The sequence below is a fragment of the Branchiostoma lanceolatum genome, chromosome 9, assembly GCF_035083965.1.
Source record: "Branchiostoma lanceolatum isolate klBraLanc5 chromosome 9, klBraLanc5.hap2, whole genome shotgun sequence".
NCBI classification, from domain to species: Eukaryota; Metazoa; Chordata; class Leptocardii; order Amphioxiformes; family Branchiostomatidae; genus Branchiostoma; species Branchiostoma lanceolatum.
In genome coordinates, this window is record NC_089730.1 from 15,202,534 (window position 1) to 15,226,829 (window position 24,296).

General features: G+C 41.2%; 1 protein-coding gene across 9 annotated transcripts in view; it reads right to left on the minus strand.

The window, feature by feature from the left end:
• LOC136442067 (myomegalin-like) overlaps positions 1–24,296 on the minus strand; it is a 58,341-nt gene that overhangs the window by 7,881 nt on the left and 26,164 nt on the right. For 8 of the 9 annotated variants that reach the window (XM_066438676.1, XM_066438674.1, XM_066438671.1 and 5 more), the window contains 35 exons: positions 23,680–23,839; positions 23,188–23,250; positions 22,679–22,774; positions 21,881–21,922; positions 20,664–20,783; positions 20,405–20,497; positions 19,987–20,079; positions 19,495–19,686; positions 18,888–19,025; positions 18,459–18,533; positions 17,878–18,015; positions 17,496–17,579; positions 16,970–17,065; positions 16,625–16,729; positions 16,250–16,345; positions 15,182–15,277; positions 14,858–14,953; positions 14,398–14,530; positions 13,825–13,945; positions 13,527–13,602; positions 12,260–12,307; positions 11,093–11,200; positions 10,595–10,666; positions 9,277–9,398; positions 8,651–8,787; positions 6,914–8,360; positions 6,121–6,307; positions 5,200–5,476; positions 4,470–4,602; positions 3,773–3,958; positions 2,172–3,100; positions 1,528–1,691; positions 1,186–1,371; positions 586–776; positions 166–394 (listed from right to left, as the gene is read on the minus strand). In XM_066438676.1, the coding sequence (XP_066294773.1) occupies positions 166–394; positions 586–776; positions 1,186–1,371; positions 1,528–1,691; positions 2,172–3,100; positions 3,773–3,958; positions 4,470–4,602; positions 5,200–5,476; positions 6,121–6,307; positions 6,914–8,360; positions 8,651–8,787; positions 9,277–9,398; positions 10,595–10,666; positions 11,093–11,200; positions 12,260–12,307; positions 13,527–13,602; positions 13,825–13,945; positions 14,398–14,530; positions 14,858–14,953; positions 15,182–15,277; positions 16,250–16,345; positions 16,625–16,729; positions 16,970–17,065; positions 17,496–17,579; positions 17,878–18,015; positions 18,459–18,533; positions 18,888–19,025; positions 19,495–19,686; positions 19,987–20,079; positions 20,405–20,497; positions 20,664–20,783; positions 21,881–21,922; positions 22,679–22,774; positions 23,188–23,250; positions 23,680–23,839 (6,529 nt within the window). The remainder of the gene's footprint in view (positions 1–165; positions 395–585; positions 777–1,185; positions 1,372–1,527; positions 1,692–2,171; positions 3,101–3,772; positions 3,959–4,469; positions 4,603–5,199; positions 5,477–6,120; positions 6,308–6,913; positions 8,361–8,650; positions 8,788–9,276; positions 9,399–10,594; positions 10,667–11,092; positions 11,201–12,259; positions 12,308–13,526; positions 13,603–13,824; positions 13,946–14,397; positions 14,531–14,857; positions 14,954–15,181; positions 15,278–16,249; positions 16,346–16,624; positions 16,730–16,969; positions 17,066–17,495; positions 17,580–17,877; positions 18,016–18,458; positions 18,534–18,887; positions 19,026–19,494; positions 19,687–19,986; positions 20,080–20,404; positions 20,498–20,663; positions 20,784–21,880; positions 21,923–22,678; positions 22,775–23,187; positions 23,251–23,679; positions 23,840–24,296) is intronic. The other variant, XM_066438675.1, reaches the window with a different exon arrangement.

The window sequence follows — 24,296 nt, forward strand, 5'->3', positions numbered from 1 at the left end:
GATATGTTTGTCCCATATGCACCTAAAAGTATATTCTAAATTTGTACATAATGATACCACTTTATAGAGAGTATGTCACCCTGAGGTGTAAGTTGGGAGAGTAGCTAATGATGAACACAAATCATCCGGACGAAGTCATGAAGTTCTCGGTTCAATGTATCCTACCTGCTCTCTGAGTCTGCGCATCTCCTCCAACAGTCCCGACAGGTCCAGTCCAGCCATGGCGTCCCTCCCACCTGTCCCATCACTGCTGCTGAACCCGTTCACACCTGCATCAGCTGTCTGTGCTTTCTTGTAGAGCTTCTCGTACAGCCTGAGCTCCAGCCTTAGGGAGTCGGCCACCTGCTGGTGTTCCTCTAGCTGGTCCTGCAGTCTGGACAACTCCTGTCTCAGTCTGTGGGGAGGAGAACACTTTTTAATGAACGATCCAACAAGTCCTGATGTTCTTTATAATAGACCAATCCCAACTGTCCATCACAATTAGCAGTTAAACCAATGATAGAATGGCAATTAGCAGTTCAACCAATGAGGGAGTGGCTCCTCCATGTCCTTGATAAACTAAATTGATAAATAGTAAAAACGAACCTGCTAATCTCCTTCTTGGCCTTGGTGAGTTCTGCGGACACCTTGTCGTTCTCCATGTCCCTGTTGGCCAGCTCAGCGCCCAGACTGTCCACCTCCGTCTGCAGGATCTGGTTCTGCTTCTCCCGGTCTGACAGCTGGTTCTGCAGCTGGGACACCTCCTGCAGCTGGCCATGCAGGCTGGACAGGTCCGCCTACAAAGTCAAGGGGAAAGCTGTTTAGCCTAAGGACATCGGTAAACACCTTGAACCAGTTTACATGTATGAATGTCATACATACTAAAAAGACACAACGGAAAGAAAACGATAGTATACAGAGCTGTGAGGCTTACCGACTTATACAAAGACTTTAGATACCACTGTCAGTTTACGGATAGAGCCACCAAGATTGTGAAAGCTAAATGATTTTAGTTTTTTTTTATGCTGTGATTTGTATGTACATTTGTATTATCGACCTTTGATTTGTGTATGTGTGAATGAACCCTGGAAGATTGGGCTAAAGGGTATCACAATAAACAAATTAAAGTGATCTCAAACTAGTTAAGCTCAAATGAAGTCAATGAACATAGGAGCACACTACCACTGCGCTGCACACACTTCTCACCTGTAGTTGAGTGAACTCAGCCTGAGTCTTCTGAGTCTGCCTGTCCCTCTCTGCCAGTTGTTTCTGTAGTTTGGACATGTCTGTCTGAAGCCTGGTGTTGTCTCCCTGGATCTGCTGGTTCTGTTGGTCCTTCTCTGTCAGCTGGGTCTGGAGCCTGGACATGTCTGCCTTTAGTTTCTCATTGATCTGTAGAAACACAAGAGATTTTTACTTCAAGATTTTTACAAACAAGTATCTTGCTTCACAACAAGAAATACAATATATGGAAGATATCTGCAAGTCTCAAACCTACATGAAATGTATGTTTTTGAAGCTGTGGTTTAAGAAACTTGCCATTCCTACCTGGTCTTTCTGGTCCAGTTCAGCTTGCAGGCGGTCCACCTGGGTGGTTTTATCGGAGAGTAGTGACAGCTTGTCGGACATGTGTGAGCCGTGCGAGGCGTTGTCGGGAAACTCCTGATGATCCACACCGGAGTTACTGTGCACGTAGATGTTGGTCTGGCCTCCTGGAGAAGGTGGTACAAAACACTGTTTAGACAGGATTTACTCAACCTCAAGAGTGGAACATTTTTACCCACTTCATCAGCACGATACAGGTGAAACTACATGCAACAAAGTCCATGGAGTTTCCAATAAAAAAGAAAAGTTCATTCTACTTGAAGCATGTTATTGATGAGACAAGCATTTTAGTGAAACTGTATCATGTTATTGCTTAGACAAGTATTTTAGTGATATCCTATAAAGTATCACTTACACACATGGAAGGTTTTTTTCTTCAGGGTACTACTACTAGCCAAGGGTACATGAATACATGTATTTTGTATCAGTCTCTACGCAATGAAAACTGATTAGCACATGCAAGTTATGGACTGTATTTTACAGGTCTCAGAAAGGTTCTATATTTCATGTAATGTGAGGTATACGTTTTATAAAGTCCAGTAAGTATTTTTTGTGCACAGTTTTTAAGAGAGAATGTTTAAGTTCACCTCTGTTGCTCATGCTGGAGATCTTGTCCTCTAACTCCTGCCTCAGCTGCTCGTTGGAGCTCAGCGAATCCTCCAGCCTCGCTCTCAACGCACGCAGTTCAGCCAGGTGTTCCTCCAGCAGGTTCCCTCCTCTGCTGTCGCCATGGAAACCGGACGTCGTGGATGCCGACCCGTGGCTGTGGATCGTCTCCGTGCTCTCCCGTAGCTTCTTGTACGTGTCCAGCTCCGCTCGTAGCGAGCGGTTGATCTGGTCGCTCGCGCGCAGCCTGTTCTGTAGCAGCTCCATCTCTCTGTTAGTTTCCGTGGAAACTGTCGTGGTAGATCCGTGACCCAGGGATGCCTGGAGAAACTTTGACGGAAGCTGGCGCGAAGGGTACATCCCTCTCTCGTTGTTCATACCATCCTGCTCGCTGTCTTCAGGGTGGTCTGACTCGTGGCGGGATACCGAAGTGAAGGTCTGAGTGCTGGTCGTAGACTCCTCGTCTGAGGAATACCCCCTGTTGTCATGGAGACGACCACACCCAGAAACATCGTCCTTACTGCTGTGTATGCTCGGAGGGATGACTTTCTCCCTGGGAGCGAACATGAAATTGTCCTCGCTGGAAGTTGGTTTGCTTCGTCCAGGCTGTTCCAGGGAGTACTCATCACCCCTATTGGGAGGATACCTTCTCTGTCGTGGCTGTTCTCCCATGTTGTCCTCACTCCCACTGGCTGTTTGCGACCCGTGGTTAGCTGAGCGGCCGCTACCGACTCGGTGCATGCCGCTGAAGTCGTCGGAAGCGCCCTGGTTGGACTGATCGGTGTCCCAGCCGGTGCTAGCCTGGTCCGAGGCGGATGGCGGGAAGGTGGAACCGACTGGTCGCGTCCTGCGCAGCTGGGAACGCAGCCGGCTGATCATGTTGTTCTTCTCTTTCGCATCCTTGGTAGCTCTACACAAAAATAACAGAGATGATTTACAAAACGAAGACAACTTTAGATGAGATAGAATAGACATACATTGCAAAACCATATATGATATTCTAATACAACATATTTGGGGGTGTCCCTGTGGTGTAGTGGCCTGCGCCTTTGTCTCTTACCACATCTGGTTCCAATTACTTGGATCAGAAGGTCTGGGGTTCAAGCCCCAGGTAGGACATCTCTGGACAAGAGGCGCATTGAGTCATACCAAAGACATTATAAAAATGGTACATACTTGTGAAACAGTATGGAAGTTAAACACACTTCACTGCCAGTGGACTAGCCCCCTGCTACAGTGATTGCACAACAGTGTGGCCCAAGGCTATGAAACGGAGATGGGCACTGCCCTAGACATCAATAATGGTGTGGGAGGATTTTAACATATTTCAGACTGAAAGACTAGGCAAACAAGCCAATTTGCCCAGCTCGACAAGGTGTATTCATGTGCAATTGTCACAGCACATGTACAAGCTGTATCTGTAGTTTAGAGGAAGAAAAATGACGATGAACAGAGTGCCTCAACACAGGTCATGAATATAACCATAGACTAGGAACAAAACAACATGCTTTTTTGCCAGTTACAAGCATGCAAGTCCATTTACAGAGACTTCAAACTAAAGAGTCATCAGTCCCATCTTCACCTCTCTAGCTCGTCCTTCAGCTCGATGGCTGTGCGCTGGTTCTCTGCCAGCTGACGGCGCAGGTGCTGTGTGTCGGCCACCTGTCCCTGCAGCTGCTGGTTCACCTGCTTCAGGTGCTGGTACTGGTCCTGCTGCTCCTCCAGGGCTGACCTCAGCTCCGCAATCTCCTGCTTCAGGGGGGTCGGGCTGTGGGGGGGAAAAGAGTAAAAAAAATTAAAATTTTACTGTAATTGTAAATGCCTATACTATAAAAAGTTCGCACTGATTTAATTTCACAGTAGGAAGACGATGGAGTGTTCGCGGTGGTTCTAACTTTTTTGTAGCGCTATAGCTACATGCTGTACAATAACGGAAGTACTGTTTTTAAGTCTACGATGAAGCGGCTACCGCAAACATAAAACCACTGCAAAAATTTGAAGAATGACAGTATTATTCAAATCAAAAGACTTCCTTTTTCCCAAAGCCTATTTGGCATGATACCTTACTGATCTCTTCTTTTCAAACTTGCAAGAATGCTGTTACTAGTGATCCCATAATATACTGAGGAAGATTAATCTAGGACATGAACTTCTACAGTGACTCAAGTATTCTGAACAAATTTCTTCACAGGTAGTTATACAGTATTCTTATATATAAAATTGAAGCTGTCCCTAGATGAATCTACATGTACATGGCTTGAGTAAAGATGTCCTCCTACCTTGGTCTGTCCTGCAGCTGCATGAGCTGCTCCTGCAGCTGGAGCCGCAGCTCCTGGTTGGCCTGCAGGCTCTGCTGGTACTGGTCCTTCAGGCTCCGCAGGGACGAGTCGTCAGACGCTGAGCTCGCATTGTCTGGGCGGAGGGACAGATATTCTCAATTTCAGGAAATGAAATTAGCTTGTTTAATCACAGATAAGGCCATACTGAATTGATTTTATGGACACCCCAAAATGGATGCATTTTTAAGCATGTTTGGTATGGTCACATCTATTTAATTTTTAAAAAATGGAATTGAACTGTAATTAACTATATATTTAATTTGCATAGATAATATGGTTACTGGTGCAAAGTCACATACAAGTATCCAGAATACTTCAAGTTACATTAGGAACTATCAAAAAAGCCATTACACGACCTTAGTTGTTTGTGTGTTGAGCACACATTTGTCTGACAATAATGTAAATAGTACAAAGTCCAATTCTTTGCAATTAATTACCTTAAGCACATGCATTTTTAGTCTGCTACACAGTATGTAAAACTTGAAAGAGACTCCAATATACACTTATTTTACTTATACTGCACATGAATCTTAAGAAAAGTATCACACTTTCCTATATGGTATACCAGTGAATTCAGAGCCATATGCTTACAAACATGTACATTGTAGCCATGCCAATTTCAATATCAAAGTGCTATTGCTTGACTCACTAAATTGAGGTATCTACTTACCGTCTAGCCTGTCCTTCAGTGTCCTGGCAAGATGCATGCTGCGTTCTAACTCCGCCATCACCCCCTCGGCCTCCTGCTGGGTCAAGTTCAGCAGGTCGGGGTCCCCGCCCTCGCTGGCGGACAGCAGGTGCTCCAGGGTGCGGGTGAGCTCCTCCAGGCGTGCCCGCAGCAGGTGGCACATCTCGCGGCTGTCCCGTAGCTGTTTGCGCAGCTGAGACAGCTCCTTGGCCTGCGTCTGGACCAACGTGTCCTTCTGGGGCGACACTGACAGCTGATCCTGTTTAGAACAGAGGAGAGAAACACATTGTAAACTTGAATATGTTTGATTTGAGTCAATCATTTCATGAAACCTAAAAAATGGCAAGTTTGGAACAGCAAGATAAGTCTTTTTGAGCGATTGCAAATTAAACAAGTATATGTATTCAGAAATTCAATCAAAACACAGCTAGACGAAAATTGTATCAAAAAATGTGCTTTATGTCAATAATTCATCATCTAAAAGTCAACGCATTGTTAACTTGTACACAGCTAACTACACGATTTTCGAATTGAATAGTGTCAGACAATATAGTAACTTTGGAACAGATAGACAAGCATACATCTTTAACAATTAAAGCAGTTGCTCTTTATAAACATTTCAATGTATCAATAATTGAACTACAGCTAATTCCCTGATCTGAGTGTTAAGTGAATATCATTGCAATGCCACTGAAATTTGCCTTACCTCAATAGAAAAATTTAGAATACAAATTTTTGAACTTGTCTGGCAACCCAGAGCTTAACAAAGTCTTGTCAACACAGCCCTTGTCTGTTGTGTCATACAAACATTATTACACTGTGAGTCACAGTGACTGTCTAGAAAGCCACAATTAACTCCTTATACAGGCATGTTATGACAAATGAAAAGTGACAGTGGCCTACAGCGAGAGTCTTGTTCAGATCGTTGCTATCCTTCAGCTGTTGCTTAAGGTCCTCCACCTGCTGACGAAGCTTCTCGAAGGCGTCTCCATTGGTCGTCGGTTCCGTCAACGCCTCCATGGAGCGAGCGAATGACCGGTTTGGCGTTAGCTGGCCGTCGGATCGTCCACGCAGCCGAGACTGCATCCCCCTGAGGTAGGATCGGATTACACAACATGGATGGCAAACATTTAGGTGTCTGAAGGTCATGGACATTAATAGCTGCTATGACTGACACTTGTAGATAAGGGTAATGCTGTTAGGTTCCCTTGGGAATGCATCTAAATATATACACCTATATACAAAAAAATGTAGAGGGTAGTGAGGTAGCAGGCTCACTTTTACAGATGTTAATTTGTATATGAGATATCTTGTTGATGAATGTCTGGCATACATGCATGAGTCCTGTTTTACAATTCTTTGCCACAGTTTGTAAATATAGTTCATTTAGAATTAGTTTCTCCAGCCACTATTGTAAAGTTGGCCAGCTATGTAGCTATACAGTATGCTTGTCACTAATAAAAGGACATGAACTTTGAAATCTGTGTGTCCGTCTTGTCTTGTCTTGTCACCATCCTTTTTTGTAAGAAGACCACGTGTCTAAGAAGACTGGATTCTATAGGTCCCTGGGTGGTTCTCTTAGACAAGTTTGACTGTACTGTATAACAGTCAATTATAACAAAAAGTGATGTTCTGATTGAATCGGAACTTGTTTTCTACATGGCAGATATCAGTGTTGCTGATATCACACACATACCTGATCATACGGCGGGATTTCTCCAGCCTCTGCTTGAGCTGTGAGACCTGCTGTTTCAGCTCATCCACGTTGTCTGTGTTCCCGTACTCCTGTAGCGTTTCCAGGCTCAGCAGACTCGTGGCGGGCGAGCGCATCATTGGAGACGCCGCCGGCGAAATCCCCGGCGACAGCAAGGAATCATCCAACCCTTCCTGGGAAGCGTAACGACTCTGGAACCTTTGGAGGCTCATGGGAATGTTGGAATCACTCTGGGCCTTGCGGGGAAGTTTCTTGACCAGACCTGCGTCTTCAAGCATCTTTCTGTACGACTTGAGTTTCTGTGCTTGGGCACGCACTGTGCCCTCTGTGGCTGTAAGCTTATCTTGCATTCTCCTGTTCAAAAGCTTGAGTTCCTTTTCAGACATCTTCAACTGTTCTATCTGTTGTCTCAAAGATGCATTAGCGTTGTGAGTCACTCCCTTCTGTAGGACAGGCAGCTTGCTCTTTCGAGGCAGTTGAGATGAGGTGTCTGAAGATTCTTCCTCCTTGTCTCTGACATCTCCCCGATTCCCCTGCGCCTGTTCAAGCTGTCCTTTCAATCTCTCTATCTCCTCTGCAAGCTGCACGATCAGCTCGGGATTGAATCCTGGAATATCGTTTTCAGAATCGGAGTTCATCTCCAGCTGTTTCTTAAGGAGGTCCACAAGGTTTTCTGAAGCTTTTAGACGGTCCTTGAGACCCTTAACCTCTGTCCTCAGGTCCTTCTCGGACATGGCGTCCACCTCTTCATCTGACCTGCTTCCAGGAGACTCCTTCATGAGCTGTTCATTCTCCTCGATAAGCTCCATAACCTTGTTCTCCAGTTGTTTGATCTGAGCCTGGTACGGGCTGGGCGAGCTAAGCTTGATCTGCTTCTCCAGTGCCTGCTTGTCGTCTTCGCTCTTCTCTAGCTGCATTATTGCATCCTCCAGCTGCTGTTGCACCTCTGCCAAAAGCCCCTTTTCTGTCATTGGCGTCATGCTCCCTCTACCACTCTCTAGTTCCTCCTGCAAAGCTTGGTTCTTCTTCTGTGCGTTGTCTAGCTCAGCTTCTAGTCTCTCCACTTCTTTAGCGAGTTTGGGGAGAGTCTGTTGCTCCGCGATGTTTTCCCCTAGAGGGATGGACCTGACCTGTTCACTTATGGCGCCGTTCAAACGTGACTGTAAGTCATCGTTTATCGCTTGCATCCTGCTTAGCTGTCCCCTAAGGCGAGCGACCTCGCTCTTCAGCTCTGCCGTAGAGAATTCGGAAACGCTCAACGCGTCCAAAGGACTGGGGAGGGAGATTTCAATGTCTGTCGAGCGGGTGATCGGGCTCGTCTGAATGTTTTTCTCGAACTGCGGTCTCAAGTCGTCTATGCTTGTCTGTAGTGCAGCGTTCCACGTCTGGACTTGAGGGCGGTCCCGTAGAGAATCTCTTGCCTCCAGCACTAAGTGGGGAAATAAAAAGAGCGAAATACTGATGTTATTCGATATACAGTAGGTTCCTTTTTTCTTGTATAATAGGCTAGATTGTTATACTGGAAAATGTAGTACTGTGCCATTTTTCCCCTCACCTGGTGCCAAGCCTCAGAGAAATCTATTTACCAAAAATTTGGAATACAAGCATATGATGTCACTCATCTACACTTTTAACCTTAAAAAACATGCTGAAACAGCCTTTTGGTCACCAATTCTTTATTGGTTACAGGGAGAAGGTTAAACTTGAGACAACAGTCACCTTGTTGCGCTGCCTGGTTGATGTTCCTCTCCAGCTCTGCCCGTAGCTCACTGTTCCTCCTAACATAGTCCTCCAGCTGTCTGCGCAGGGTCTGCACTGCTGCCAGCTCTATGTCCAACGCTCGACTCTGGGAATCTCTGTAACAAAATACAAGACAACATGACTTTCAAATAACGTCCCTGACAAAATTCATACAATTTGAACATTGCTGTACTAAAACTGAATCCAGTACAATAGCCGACAACCTTTGAAACTGACATTCCTCTGAACATAAATTTCTAACAGCTCCCTTTCCAAACTCTGTCATGGCCCTGTAACCATTGTATTTCTTTCTCTAGCCAAATAACCCTAAAACTGTCAATTACATAACTGCCATACTAATTCACAGAGGGCAGCCTTACATAACATGTAATTCTGGCTTCCCACGCACAAGCAAATACGCATGTACATTGTAAGCCCAACACTTCTGATGGTCTTGGGATCAAGTAATGTGCAATTATTGTACATGTACATGTAACACTGTGCCAACAAGAAAGACCCTCACTTGTTCTCAACTAGCATCATTACTACATTCATTATACACATGTAAATCATACATGTATAAACTACTCTTGACCCTATCTGACCTTGTGGCTCCCAGCTCATCCCTGTAAGACTTGATGAGGTCCTGGTAGATTCTTCGCTCGGAATCAAGGAGCTCGTTCAGCTTCTTCGTCTCTTCAAGCTGATCCCGAAGGCCCTTCTGCAGCTAGGAGAGGAAAAACAAACACGTATTCCTAGTTAATCACATTACATGCCTTGGGCTGAATCCAACATCAACTGATGTGTTGAAAATCAGGTTAGAAGTGCATAACATACACAATTACTGTCAGTGAAGTCCACCTTTGACAAATGCAAGGAACTGGGAATTTGGTTACCCTAGTAATTCAATTACATTTGGAGTCAATGTCCTTTTTGCACGTTTTTGAAGCAAGTCAGTAAGTACACTTATAAGCGTCTTTGCTAGTTTTCAATAAAAATGTAAGATTGACATCTTTTTGCAATTCCCTGTCAAATACTGTTACACAATAACGCCAGAAGCCATGTAAACAAATAACTACACCTGAAAAGAAATCAAGCTTAACTAGCAACTATTTGACAAATCAACAAGTTAAAACTATACCTTGCTTTGCTGCAGAAAAGGACTCTAATAAGACACATTTACTAATTTGAGTGTTCTTTCTTCCCCCTGAGACAATTATAACACTACATGTATGTTCACGCTAAGCCTCTAAAAGGCGGGGAAAGCCACGGTGTCTAACAGCCGAGCTACTTCATCTTGTGTTGCCGTGCAACGAACGCACTCCTTTGGCATTTGGGTCCGAGTGAAAAAAAGCCCTGACTTTCATCAACTGAGCTTGAGTAAATATTGTCGTCCCTAGTCAAACAGCATTCAACAAACACCCCCCGCTCGGCCATTCAAGTACTGTGTCAATCAATAACGCTTACATTGACTGTAATAGATCAACCTATGACCCGTACTACACATAGGTTTCTGAGGGGAAATACCATGACTGATTCACAGACGATAGAGAAATATTTCTAATATACTTTAATCAACCTTCTTTTAAATTAGTATATCTAAAATGGTATATGATCTCAACAAAATCTGATATATATAGAATATAGAAACTACAGTCAAACCTGTACGAGTGACCACCTGTACATATCAATTACCACCAGGCCAATATGACCACTTTTTGGTGGTCCCTTAGAATCATTTTCATACTGACACAAGCATTAAGAATTCTGTCTAAAGTGACCACCTGTCCATATAGATCACATTTTATCAGTCCCCTGAGTGGTCTTCTTGGTCAGTTTTGACTGTACTTCAAGTGGAAATCAGTAAAAAAAAGTGTCGGGTGGAAATCCCCTAAGCTAAAAATGGTTTCTTCCGTGGTTTACCTGTTGTTTGGCCTTTGGTGATTGGTCCCCTCGCAGGGTTTGTCTGGAGGATAACTGACTCCTCTCCAGATCCTACAGAACATACATTGTACATGAACTCCAGGTAAGGTTTACAATGGACATGAAGGTAGCTTTGGTCAAGCCACAGTTGTGACAATGAATTTTGTCACTTCAGTATTCCCTTTTGGTACACCTTTGCACTTATTACAATCTCAATAAACATGCAACAGTTCAACCTTTTTTGAAATTTGATTGGCTTATGTACAGGTATGCAATGGAGATCATGTACTTTCAATTTGTAACAAATCATCTTTTGGTCTGGACAGTAACTGTTAAAACTTTTCCTGCCTAAAAACAAGAACATCAAAAGATTGAAACAACCCAAGCTGGTTTCCTTAATCTGCTTGCCAAATTGTCATTTCCTTTTACATGCCGTTCTGGCAAAGTTGTATTATCAAAATGGTAGAATATACGCAATCACAAGACTGTACAACCCACCTTGATGATATTGTCCTTGGCCCTGACTGCTTCGATGAGTGCATCGATGTTCTCCTGCTTGGTGCCCAGATCTTCCTCCTGTTCCTGAGCTTTTCTACGTACTTTGGCCTGATGGAAAAACAAAGAAAAGGTAAGCAAAAACAGCAGATTTTCCCAAGTCTAACCCACAAATCTTGGGGGTTCGATGGGTGTGTCTGCATTTAGATTTAGATGGCTTGAAGATTCCTTTAAACTCATACATGTACATGTAATAGTATTGGCACATACAAGCTTCCTCATAGCAAAATTCAAAATAATGGTAAACTTTGACAATTGATTAAACTTTTGGATTAGTCCAGTTTGGTTGCAAAACAATGCCAACCTGATTGTCCCCTACTAAGATCTAAAATGGAATAGCCCACAATGACATGACTGTGTGTTGGCAGACAGCTAGTCTTCTAATGGTGGTGAGTGGTAGAGCGCAGTATAAGACTAAACCATCAATAATTCAGCCATCCTAATGCACTGCCATATGAAAATTTTACACTTATATGGTTCCCTGAAAGAACATGATTTAACAGCAAGAGTAAAATAGAACCTGTAATATTAGAGGTCATACATGCAGACTTTTCAAGGGCAAAAACAGAGTGGGGTGGATTTCGATCACCTTTCACTGAACTTGCTTTTCAACCATATGCATTCAGGCAGAGACATGAATAACAAATGCCTTCATAATTTTGGAAAAATGCTGTCAAGGTTTCTAAATTTATGAGAATTTGCCAGCGATTATCTGATGATAAGATCAGTAAGGATTGTGGTCTATGAAAAAATGATTCTATAAAATGACAATAATGTAAACCTATCTAATAGTACATTGTTGTGTGTGTGTGTGTAATGACACAATAAAGGTTGGTATAAAATGATGTTGACGGATATTAAGAATCACAAAATATTGATTTGTTACTGTAGATTATTCTTTATGTGAAGTAGGTGTAGGAAAGACATATGGGATGTCAGCCAAAAATGGCATCCCCCAAACATAGCCCATCAGCTGCAAAACAAATCACTAAATGTATTCCTTGTATGACTATTGCGTACTAAATAGTACAGTGTGTTACTGTACTGCATCTAACAAAAGTACACCGAGAACAATTCTAAGAAATCAGAATAAAGAAATGAAGTTCTTACCAGTTCCAGCTTGGCTTGCTTCTCTGCTTTAAGGGCATTGCTGAGTGCCTGCAGGGCATAGGAGACTGTAAACACCATGTCCACCCTAACCCTAACACATCATGTCCAGCCCCAACCCTAACACATAATACTACAGGAGGTATGTACAAGGAACTCCAGCTATTCTGAGGCTAAATATGGGGGTTCAACAATCCCTATCTTCTATCTACAAATTCAGAAATTTAGAAGAATACTTTAAATTTAGGTTCAGCTTATACAAAATGCACATATAATACATTGTTTCTCAACAAGTTACACTGTTCTCTTTTGGATAGTTCAAGTTTCGTTTGCTGCAATAACATGACTTCAAAATCCCCCAAAGGACCCTAATCATTATATTGCTACATCCTATGTCACAGGGCCATGAAGGGTTGGCCTGTTGTCCATTAAATTAGTCAAACAGCCATAATACAGAACAGGAACACCACACCCTCTCAAACACTACAGAACCAACAAGCACATCACGATAGCCTGGTTTCTTGTTGTTGACCTAACAGGTGTGGATAATGCAGGGGTCAACATCAATGACAAAGTTTTCTCAGGAAGTTTCAAGTTCATCTGCATCCTGAACCTCACATTTAAAAAAAATAGTCCTTTTATGACAGCTCATTAAGCTCGAAAGATGGCAGTTACATGTATTGCTGTTACACAATGTTGAATTTGTCACATAAAATTCTGCCACCTGAATGTAATACGAGACTGAACACCAAAGAAGTTGTTCCAACTGAGGCAAGCGAAGTGGTTATGGTCCATGAACTTGCACATACGTCAACATGTCAAACACCTCTATACAAAGGGATGTGGATCAACTTTCTGCTATTACAGGGAGGTGTGTTAAGTTAGAGCTTATCACAATATGGCACAAAAGCTTTTACTTTGCAAGGATATGGTATACATAGTAGGATGTGATTGTGATTGAAATGGAGCTACATGTAGCTCAAATTCAGCAGAAAATGAAAAACTGGCAACATCATTTTCAGCAGTGAAAAGGATAGACTGTATTTTTGGACCACCCAGGCACCACAGTGTGCGAACTACAAACACTATTCACTCCAATCTGCAGTGATTCCATTAACATCTGCAGCCCACAGTGAACATTAAAACCTTTAAAATGAAAATTGGAATTTTTGAATAAAAAAAGGCACACAAAAAATATTACTGTAAGTTCCTGGACGTTTTTGCATTTCAAGTTTAGTTCTGAATCCTACGAATTCAAGAATTTCCCTACCTGTGTCTGCTGTGCCATCTGCTGCTGTAGGTCCCCCTGGGCTGGCTTCTGGTCACGCAAGGACTGTAGAGCAGCCCTAAAACACAAAGGGAGGCGACACAATTGGAGGAATAGCAATAAAAAAGGCAATGAGAAGCTAAAATTCACCATAGTAAATTCAAAACGAATCACAAACTAGAAATCATAAGATTACTTTTCATAATGTAAAATACTTTGTTAAGAGATAGAACAGTCAGCACACAATGTTACAATAATGACATTACAGGCTAGAAAACCGCCTGTGAAATGTACTACTCACGTGGTCTCTGACAGCAGCCTGGCTTTACTGGCCAGCTCCTTGCGGAGGGACTGGACGTAGGGGTCATCTTCAGTGGACACGTAGCCTGATGTACTGGATGACTGCAGACGGTCAATCAGTTCTGTTGGAAAAGAGAGCAAATTTTAGCTCACATTTCATCACAGCTCAAAGAAAACATTTCAAATTCAAATGGACTTCCAAGGCATCTGACTTGAGACTTAAAAACAGATAAATTGAATTCTAACTTTAAAAAAAAAGAAAACCCACACTATTAACCTCATTGACTTCTTTTAGATCATGAAAGCACATGACGCCCAATATAGCCCTTGTACGAGTGTTTATGGCAATAATGAGATTATAACGAAAATCCAATGATTCATACCAGACAGTCATGTATTTAGATGGTGCAAACAGATGGTGCAAACATTGACCATTGCTGTCATACTAATGGCTTAAAGTGGTTTTACCAGCTTAACCTTCTCCCTGCTGCCTCTGTAACCAATAGGGAATTGGGTGCCAAACGGCTACTTCAGTGTGCTAAAGGTTAATACAAAGAAAATACAATCTCCTCACCATCTTTCTTCCTGATGTCATCCTTCAGCTGTCTGACCGTGTCTGCCAGGTGCTCCCCGCGCAGCTGGGAGGGGCCGGACATCTGCAGCTGGGACAGCAGCTTGTCCTTTTCCCTCGCATTTTCCACTAAGGTCTGGGAAGAAATGACCACATACATGTATTATTCTACAACAACTAACTAGTATACAACTGTATATATACATATACATGTATTTATATATATAACAGTAAGTTGCACCATCTTCAAGTTATTTTTCCTCAACAAGTAGTACAAATTTAAGATACTGTACAGTCATGTACAAGTCAAAAGAATAACCAGTTCATGTTTATGTACATATAAATATATTACAACTGTTACAGTTCCATGTTACTATGCTGCAATTGGCATGGTCCATGTTATCCTGATTTTACACAAAGCAAAGACTGTATAGAACAGTGAGATTCTTTGTAAGTAATGTACCTCGATGGTTCTGTCCTTATCACTGAGGGCAGACCTCATCTTCTCTAGCAGTTTGTTCTGCTCCTGTTCTGTCCAGTCTCGAGCACTGGTCAGACTCTAAAGGTATTGTGGAATAAAATGCTCATGAGTGTACATGCGAGAAATATTTCTTACTTCTATATCTTGCTTGTAACAACTGTCTTTTGACATGAATCATCAAGTAGTTATCATTTCTATAGATTATAATGGAATACTTTCTGCTTTAACCTTATTTGTGAAAGTTGGTTTTTGGCAAAACGTGTACATGCCTGAAATGTAAAGATGTAAAAACACAAGATGTCTTACCTGTAGCTCTGCTTCTCTGTTGTTTAGTCTCTGCTGTAGTTTTTGGATCTCCCCATTTTTCTCAGACACCACTTGGTTGTATCTCTCATTGGCCTCCTTTTGGGGCGAGCAAACAACAGAAAGATTAAGAGAATTTTGCATGCATTTTCATAGGACAAAAAACCCATTGTTTTTCTTAATGGAATGGCCAATAATGATTAGTGTGAAGCCCGCCATGGCATTACATGTTTGTTCATGTATGATTATGAGTACCATCAAAACAAACTATAGTACACCACAATGAACTGTCTGTTGCAACAGCTATTATTGATCTTACTTGTAAGCAACAGAAAGCAAAGGAAACCCTTCCTTTAGACATGTTGAAACTGTTTGAAAAAACAGTGGTGCCTATATTTTCTGCTGTTAGGAGATGGATGGAACCATTCTACACCGGGACAAAGCTAATTACATTTCCCATATTCCTGACCTTATCATAAAAATGTACCTGAAGGTAATCTGTTTAATTACTAAATGTACAGTGCTTTGAGCAGTGTTTATGTGCAATTAAATTGTAGTTAAGTACTGGAGTGTAATCAATGTTTCTCCCCACAACAAAATGGTATGAACTAGGACATGTGGCAGAAAGCCCACTCAAGTGCACCACTTGACTAACTCGTAAGAGGCAGGCTTTCATTGCAACAGAAATCTGATACATGGAAACAAGTGAGTTACAATTATACTTCTTTTTATGTGACGTTTGCTTCCCTATACTACATTATACAGATTTCATTGTATACTGTGAAGGAGTGTGGCCTTTCAATACTTATCACAGCTGGAAAATTTAGATACACAAAATAATTTGCCTGGAGGTAAAGCTTGGTACAACATTAGAGTTGATGCACAAATGTTACACATTGTACTTTCTGAAACATCAACCTGAAAAGAGTGTCACCCATAGAAACAGCAGTGAAGGCCATAAACTATCCATAATTATCAATGGATGAAGTGATTTCAGAATACATGTAAAAGCTTCATTATATCTACAGCAAAGTCTCTCCAGTCAAACTATATCAGCTCAGATCTCTTTACCTTTAGCATGTTATCTTTGTCTTTGATAGTACCCAGAAGCCTTTGTGTGTGGGCCTGGCCGTCTGACGATGCTCTCCTTCTCTCTTCCATTACCTCCTGGTGAGTAAAGTTAACTTGGTTAGTAACTTTGTTGGTTAGCTAACTCACAGTTATGTCAAATGATTATCTTCATTTTATTGGACCTTACTGGTACATGATATTAGAGGCAGTGCACAGCAAGAATCAGTCAAAATGTTTTGTAATATGTTGTTAAAGGTCAGTATTCAGTGGGTTTGAGATTAAAGAAAAACCTGACCAAGTTCAAGCTTAATTGGAATAACTTATTACATTTTGTAAATGATGATTAATTTTTCCAATACAAAATCACTGTCCCACCTGCAACATTCTGTCCCTCTCATCGAGCTTGTCCTTGAGCTCCTGAATCATGGCATCCACTCTAGGTTTGGAATGGGGGCTGCTTTGTAGAGACTGGCTCAACTTCTACAGTGTAAAAGTGGGGAGGGGACACAGTATTAGTCAACCTCTAGGTTTCAGTAAGCCTGTTTTAGTACAGTATTTACTCACCAATCCGGTAGATACACCAACTTCATATTTGTATTGAGGTTCCACCTTTCTAAATTCACATCTTTTTATCTGAAAGTTTGTGATTTCATTTAAACAACTCTAACTAAAATAAAAGCAGTTTCATTTAGTACAATCGTCTAATGGTAAACTCCTGACCTTGATATCCTTGTCCCTACTGCTGAGTGCCTGCTGTAGCTGTTCTATCAGAGCTTCCTTCTCCATTAGGGCTCGGGCATGTTCCTCAGCTGTGGCCTGCAGGAGGGCAGGACAGAAAATTGTATACGTCAACACTTAATAAAAAATACTTTAACTTTTCTATGGTTATAATTCACAGGAATTTGATCTGATTCACGAAGACAAAATTGCTGAATGACAGACTTTATACTTAAATATTCAATATTCAAGTTAACACAGTACAGTATTACAATGTACGTGATGTTGCTAAGCGGGGGGACTATCGTGAAGTTCTGTTGAAGTGACCAACATGTTGCTGTCATACATGTACGAAAAAAATGTACATTTAAATATTTCAAAGTAAATTGTAACCTGAGCAATGTTCTAATTGAAACTGAAAAGCAGCAAGCTTTGCCTTTTTCTGTCTACCTTATGCTAAAAGCACAAAGCCTATAGGATGGGGAAGTGTACATTTGTAATTCTGTCAAGATAACAAGAATGTACTTACAGCATTGGTGCGCTGCTGACTCTTGAGCTGGTTCAGAAGTTGTCTCAGTTCCACATCCTTCTCTTTGATTATACCATCAAGGTTCTGGGAAAGGAAAGTAGAATAGTAGTGCTATAGCTATTTCCATACACAAAACAGCCAACAGAACCAATATTTCTTAGTGTCTGTCTGCTAGTATGATATACTGCACTATCCCTTAAATTTTTTTATGAATCTTCTTTTCATAAGCAAATCAACCCATCAAACTTAAATTTTAAGGGGATATAATTTTGAGGTAAGGAGAATATTGATTGTAAAAAAAATCCTGTATCAGCGCTCCCCCCAAAAATAAACGCAGTCGCTAAAAGCAGTCTGCGTTGTATTTACAAGTAGCAGGACCTACATTGATGGTTTCCTCGTTCCCAGTGAGAAGAGAGTTGGCTCGCTCCAGCTCCCTCTCTCGCTCCCGTAGGTTGACCCTGAGGTGTCGTAGGTCGTTCTCCTTGGCCTCTAAGGTGCGGAACTTCTCCTCTATTGCATCCTGGGAAACATGGTCACAGTATGAGTCAACAGGGCTGAACAGCTGATCTAAGTTCTTTTTAAAATTACCTGTGACCTTACAGGTGTTGCCAATCAATTAGTGAATAATTAGATTAACTTTTCAGCTAAAGCTTCTCATTTGACAACAGCTTTATTCACTCCAAAACAATATAAAAGACAGTTTACTTGCTCTAACAGCAGACTACAAGAACAGAACAAAAACAACTGCTTTAGACTATAAGAAAATTATCTTCTTCACATTTGAGATCCATTTTCTAATAAAAAATGTCTATGAATACAGTAATTTTTGAACAAAAACTGTTCATGATTGCATGAAGTGGATATGACAGTTTGTTTTTCAAAGCATTTTTACAATGAATTTGAGGTTAGCATTAAAAACGCTTTTTGGTCCTTGACCATAGGAAGAACCCTGAGTATTCACACCTCCACAGCCTTGTCACGTTCCTTCAGACGTTCTCTCAGACGCTGGATGATGCTGTCCTTATTTTCTGAGTAGGGCTGGAGGGCAAGAAGCGAAACATGTAGAAGTTACTATTCATCTAGCTTGATTCAATTTCACTCAAAGAAACCCATTGACGTATGTCCTTCACAATCCGTAATACACCAGTTAGTGGTTATACCGCCTATATAGTCCCAGGCTTCTTTTAAAGAGGGGAACAAGGGCGCTGCACTTCCATGCCCTGACCCTGTGCCTCTTACCCTGTGGAGAAGATCCTCTGGCAAGCAGTAATTGTGCCACTCAGGAAGCCTGAGGATGCCCCATTTCAACTTAAAAACTGCTCCGCTCCCTTGCAGGGCTACCTCTCGCAATTATTTCTTAGAAAAAAAAACAGCCCGTTGACCTGTACTTACATCCCGTGAGTTCTCCTGTTCCTGGGCCATCTGCATGTACTCCTGGATGACCCTGTCCTTCTCCTGGATGCTGGCAGACAATCTCTGGATGATCTGCTCCTTGCTCTGTAGTTGTCTCTGTGTCTCCTCCAACTGAGTCTAACAGTGATAAGCAAGTTAGCTCTTTGTTAAAGGTGCTGTAAAATAGGTTCCTCTGTTGTATCAAATAGTTTTTTCCACAAATTGGTAGAAATAAGACTTTCATCTGGGCAGACATTAACAAATGACTCATTCAGGCATGCAAAAAGTGATGTGAGCATGAGCAAGCATTTTAAATCCTTGGCACCTTACAGTGACTACACAATTTGAAATACAAAACTGTGAGGCACATTCACACTTATTGTACAAAAATGTATGTGATCAATTTCTGTCCCCTTAGCATAAATCATGCTTTTAGCAGTCCTTCAACTGACAGCGAGAGGTTGTGTAATGTGTGTAGGCACCTGGCAATCCGCAACAAAGCCACAACATCTACTTGCAAGCATGTACATTGTATAACCCTTGTGAGACAGGGAACTACAGATAGACATTAAACCGGATAGTGAGTGAGTGTGTGTCAATGCCTCACCTTGTGTTGTTGAGTTATGTTCTCTTTCTCTGAGTCTGCTTTAGACCTGGAGTCCTTCAGCTGTTTCTGTAGGTCTCTAAGCTGCCTGTCCTTGTCCCTGAGGGCCTCCTCAGCCTGGTCGTCCGCCTCTTGAGCTGCCTGCTGGAGCTGGTCGATCTCCTGCTCCTTTTTTCTCAGGCTCTTTTTTAATCGCTGGGAGGACAGCAATATTTAAGTTTGTCTCTGGCACTGTACACCCCCTTCTCTTTAATAATTCAAACCTATAAATGCATTACTTCTTAAATGTACAAATCTATAAACTTCTGCATTATATGCTATTGCAAAGCTTGTGGCCCATTTCAAAAGATTAAGATAAAAGTACACATGACCCACACCTTAATATGTGTACTGGTCACTGGAAGAAGTAATAACAATGTGCATATTACAAAAGAAGTAGAGGTTCAGAAAACGCAGTGTTATAACAGAGAATGTTGCAATTTTGAAATCATATACCTGGTTTTCTGCATCCTTTTCATGAACTTTTCCCTGAAGACCAGTGATCTCAACCTCCTTGTCACCCAGCGCCTGCTGTTGTTCTTCAACTCCCTATAAACATTGATTACATGGTAGATAAATGTCATCACAGCATCAAGGTGTACAGGTGTGTACGCAGGCTGAGGTCTTTATGTGCATGTTTCACTAAGAATGTTTATAATGATTTAAGTTGAAATGACAGCAGTATCATATGGGATTTTCTTAAGTTAAACTTTTTCCTGTATATTAATAATATTGTACAATGTAACTTCTGATGTACTGATTGTTCTGTCAGGAATGTTGTGTGTGCTGATCATTTTTAGCCGGAACTTTCCTTGTAATAACTATTTACACAGAATCCACACTCAAGTTTCTTGATAATTCTTATCATTCCCACCTGGAACTGCTGCAGCTGTGCCTTGTGCGCCGTCTCCCTGGCCTGAGCCAAACTCTGCTGAAGCTCCTCTATCTGTTCACACAGCTCGTCAATCTGTGAACATACAAGCAGTTGAATCACTTAACAATTCAGGGTACACCAGTCATAAGGTATAGTCATTGCCTAAGACATACCAACAAGGTACCAAATGGCTACTTCAGAGTGCTAGAGGTTAACAGACTCACTGTTATTGCAGTTATGAAACAGATATAACTCTCACCTCCTTGCTCTTGTTGTGAATGGCCTCTGTCAGACCCTGGATGGCTTTGTCCCTTTTGAGTGCGTTCTGCTCCTGGAGTTTGACATCAGAGTCCTTGTCTTGTAGCTTCCTCTTAAGCTCCTAAGAAACAAAAATTGAAGTAAAGATTCTTTCCCTGATTACTTTTTTCAAATTACATGATAAATAGTAATTTGATGTAATTCTGGACAGAAACTGTTACTTGAGACACGTTTGTGAATATCAGAATCCAGGTCACGTGAAAGAAGAATAAAATTGAATCTTTACTACTGGCTTACTGAATTTTAATCTTAAAAATTTAGTAACTCAGTAGTAAAGACTCAATTCTATTCTTCTTTGTTAGCTGAGACACAAACTGAAACAGTTGCAAATATCTTGTAGTGATCTATATGTACAATGATACAGAACCAAGAAAACAATAGGGAAAAACACATTCAACAAACACAAGAGAGAGGACGTGACAATGACGGAGACCACATACTGTGCCAAACATATGATCTAATTTCTTAATGCAAATATGATGTTACAGTTATGGCATACTTATCACTTATTAATAACCTTCCTGAAAGTCCTTTGCATTTTGCATGCATGTGAACAATAACCATAGGAAAGGGTGCGGGACAAGTCTGTGCTTTAGGTGCACACCAATGATTTCAGTGCATCCTTGATCATTCAAACTCTTCATGTTTTCATACAGTGAGGCCATATTGATTTAATTATATGGATTACATCCTCCGGGTACCCCAAAACTGATGCGAACATGCCAATAGAAAAAAGTTTGGCAGAAAAAAAAGCTGCCTTCATCATGAAATCTAAGTGGACAAATGACTAAACACACAATGACTAAACACAAAGAGCACGGTTTATTGATTAATAGATTCTTCATTTTTGTTCTTTCACATCTTTTTCTTTGGCCCTCTACGACATAAGAATTTGTTTTCTGAATTTTTTTTTTTTTTGCAATTCATGGCAGATATTTGCTCATTTTGCAGCTGCTCTGTATGATTTACAGTATGGTCGAAAACTTTTTTTGGAAACAGACGAAAATTGATGCTCGTGCTGATATCAATAATCAAATCAACATGGCCTAAACTCTATTCACAAATTGTAAATGCATTTTGATTTGAATGATTGAGGGTGTACTGCATGTGGGTAAGTGTTAGGTCATGATTGTTAGACAGGGAGCGGTTCTAATTTACCTCGTTCTCATCCTCAGCCTCCAAAACAAGCTTCTCTAACTCCTGTGGAACGGGGTAAGGTAGGGGGAGGGGGGGCATGGGATCAGGAGGGGGTGTTAGTGGCAAACACAGCACACAGGTACTTTGTGTAGAAGAAGTGCTCTATGGGGAAGATAGCAAATTCCATCCTGAACAACATTAACTCTATTTTGGAGAATTTGAAAGAAAAAAAAAAAGATTTGGAGAAGAAAAATGCACCATTATGAAGTTGCAAGCAGCTTGCTGAATGCCCCATACAACACATCTTCATCATAGTACGGCAAGCAAACAAAGTGAACATTGTAAATGAGTCTCAATGATATCAAGCAATGATGTTACGATTACATGGAACTCACTCTGGTTAAAACAAGGCTGCACAATGTTTGTGAAAAGGTTTGATGTCAACATACATACATGTAGCATATCAAGCAGAAACTACAGAAACCAACTACAGTGACTATAGAACTAATCCTTTGTTAAATTTGAAAAAAAGTATGGTGAACACTGCAAAAAGCACTACTGCAATGAAGTTTTTAGTACTGCAAACTACATGTACATTGTTTGTAAGGATATGACAAACAGGACAGAGAAGCTCACAACGGATACATTGATGTGTAAACAAATATAATCACGTACCTACCCATTCTGAGCATCATTTTTCAATATCGTTTGCTAACAAAGTTTTTCTTCAACTTCTGATAGATTTTCATTGGTTTACATCACTTGGATTTTCATGTACCATACAAACCTTTCATCTCTATTTGGACACTTAATGGTTACCTTGATTTCTTTCTCCTTCTTGTCGTGATCTCGGGTCATCTGGCCAGCTGCTATCTCATACTCATCCAGCTTCCTCTGTTGGTCCTCTAGAAGGGCCTGGGCAACAAATCAAACTTATCAACTTTTGCAAAGGGCCAGCGGTACACGTATCAACTGCTATCATGTTCTTGCTTAGACATTACAATATGCCATATACATGTACATGTACTGCCAATATTGTGTTGTGCTGAGCTGTGTTGTGTTGCACAAACTTGATGTTCAATTTCAACTTTGTAACTTTGACTCGACCAGCTTGACCTTTTTCCTGATAAACCAATCTTAAGTCAAGAAAAGGCCTGACAAAGGGGCCAGTCTTGATAGCCATTCATAACAAGTGAAACCATGGCTACCTGTGGTACATTTTGAGCTGGATCTAAACAGTCGCCTTTGGGGATGTTAACATGTGCATCTCATGTGTAAGTGACTGTTTTACAAAAAATCGTCTTCAGTGTCATTTCCATGTATCTCACCTGGATTTCCTGATTGTTCTTCTTGCTGACCTCCACTTGCTGTTGATATCTGCTGATGTCATCCTGCATATTTCAGTAAAGTAAAAGAGGATTAATTGAGCTGATCTCCTTGATATTCTACATTTTTTATGTGACAGCTTTTGCTTCAAATTGCATGTAGTTTTTCTGGGATCCCTATCTTTGGAAATTTCTTGCTTTTCCACATTCCTTTTTACTCATAATCTTTCCTGATTTGTTGTATATTTCCGTTGCTATAATTTGTATAATTCTAATGTGGACTCCAGGAAGAATAATGATGTATCACTAAATAGGAAAGATTTTGTTGCTGATTTATTTTTTCATGATGAACAGATGGAGATTGTAATAAACCCAAACCCTGATCTGTTAATCATGAAAAAATAAATCAGCAACGAAATCTTTCCTATCTTTTTTCAATTCTTTTCCTATCTTTCTTGATTTTCTTCCCCCTGCTCCTCTAAGACCCTAACACACCTGCATGTTGCCCTCCTTGTCCTTGAGCTCCTGAGTCAGGCTCTGAACTTGAGCTTCCAGAGGTTTGACCTTCTCGCCCACAAGGTCAGACTTCTCCTGGTTGAGTTGCTGGATGAGTTGGTCCTTGGTGCGCAGGGCGTGGTTCAACTGGTCTATCACCCTGGGGTGGGAGGGGGGCGACAAACAACAGTTAACAAAGGGCTAGCTTCTGTGATAGATGCTCTTGCAATGTAAGCCAGCTAGGAAAGTGCCCAACGCCTGTTGTATACATGTAGTGACTATGTACATGTATATTGTAAATTGTGAAGTATTCAAAATGATTTTATGTTCATGGTTTTTGGGGTGACTTTAATAAATTACCTTTTCTCTCTTTCTCACCGTGAACTCATTACACCGCAAACATATGCTTTGTCTTGCATTGTTTCACTTGTTGTTTCACAATCAACTTCAAACACTGCTAACACCTTCTTTCTCCTTCTACCGCAAAATTAAGTCCCCAGGAACGTAAAATCAGTTTAGAGTTATCTTGAAAAGAGGTCAAGGTATGATAAAATGCAAGGACACTTTTTAATTAATCCCTGTTAGTCTGGAAGTTAGTGACAGAGTACATACCAACT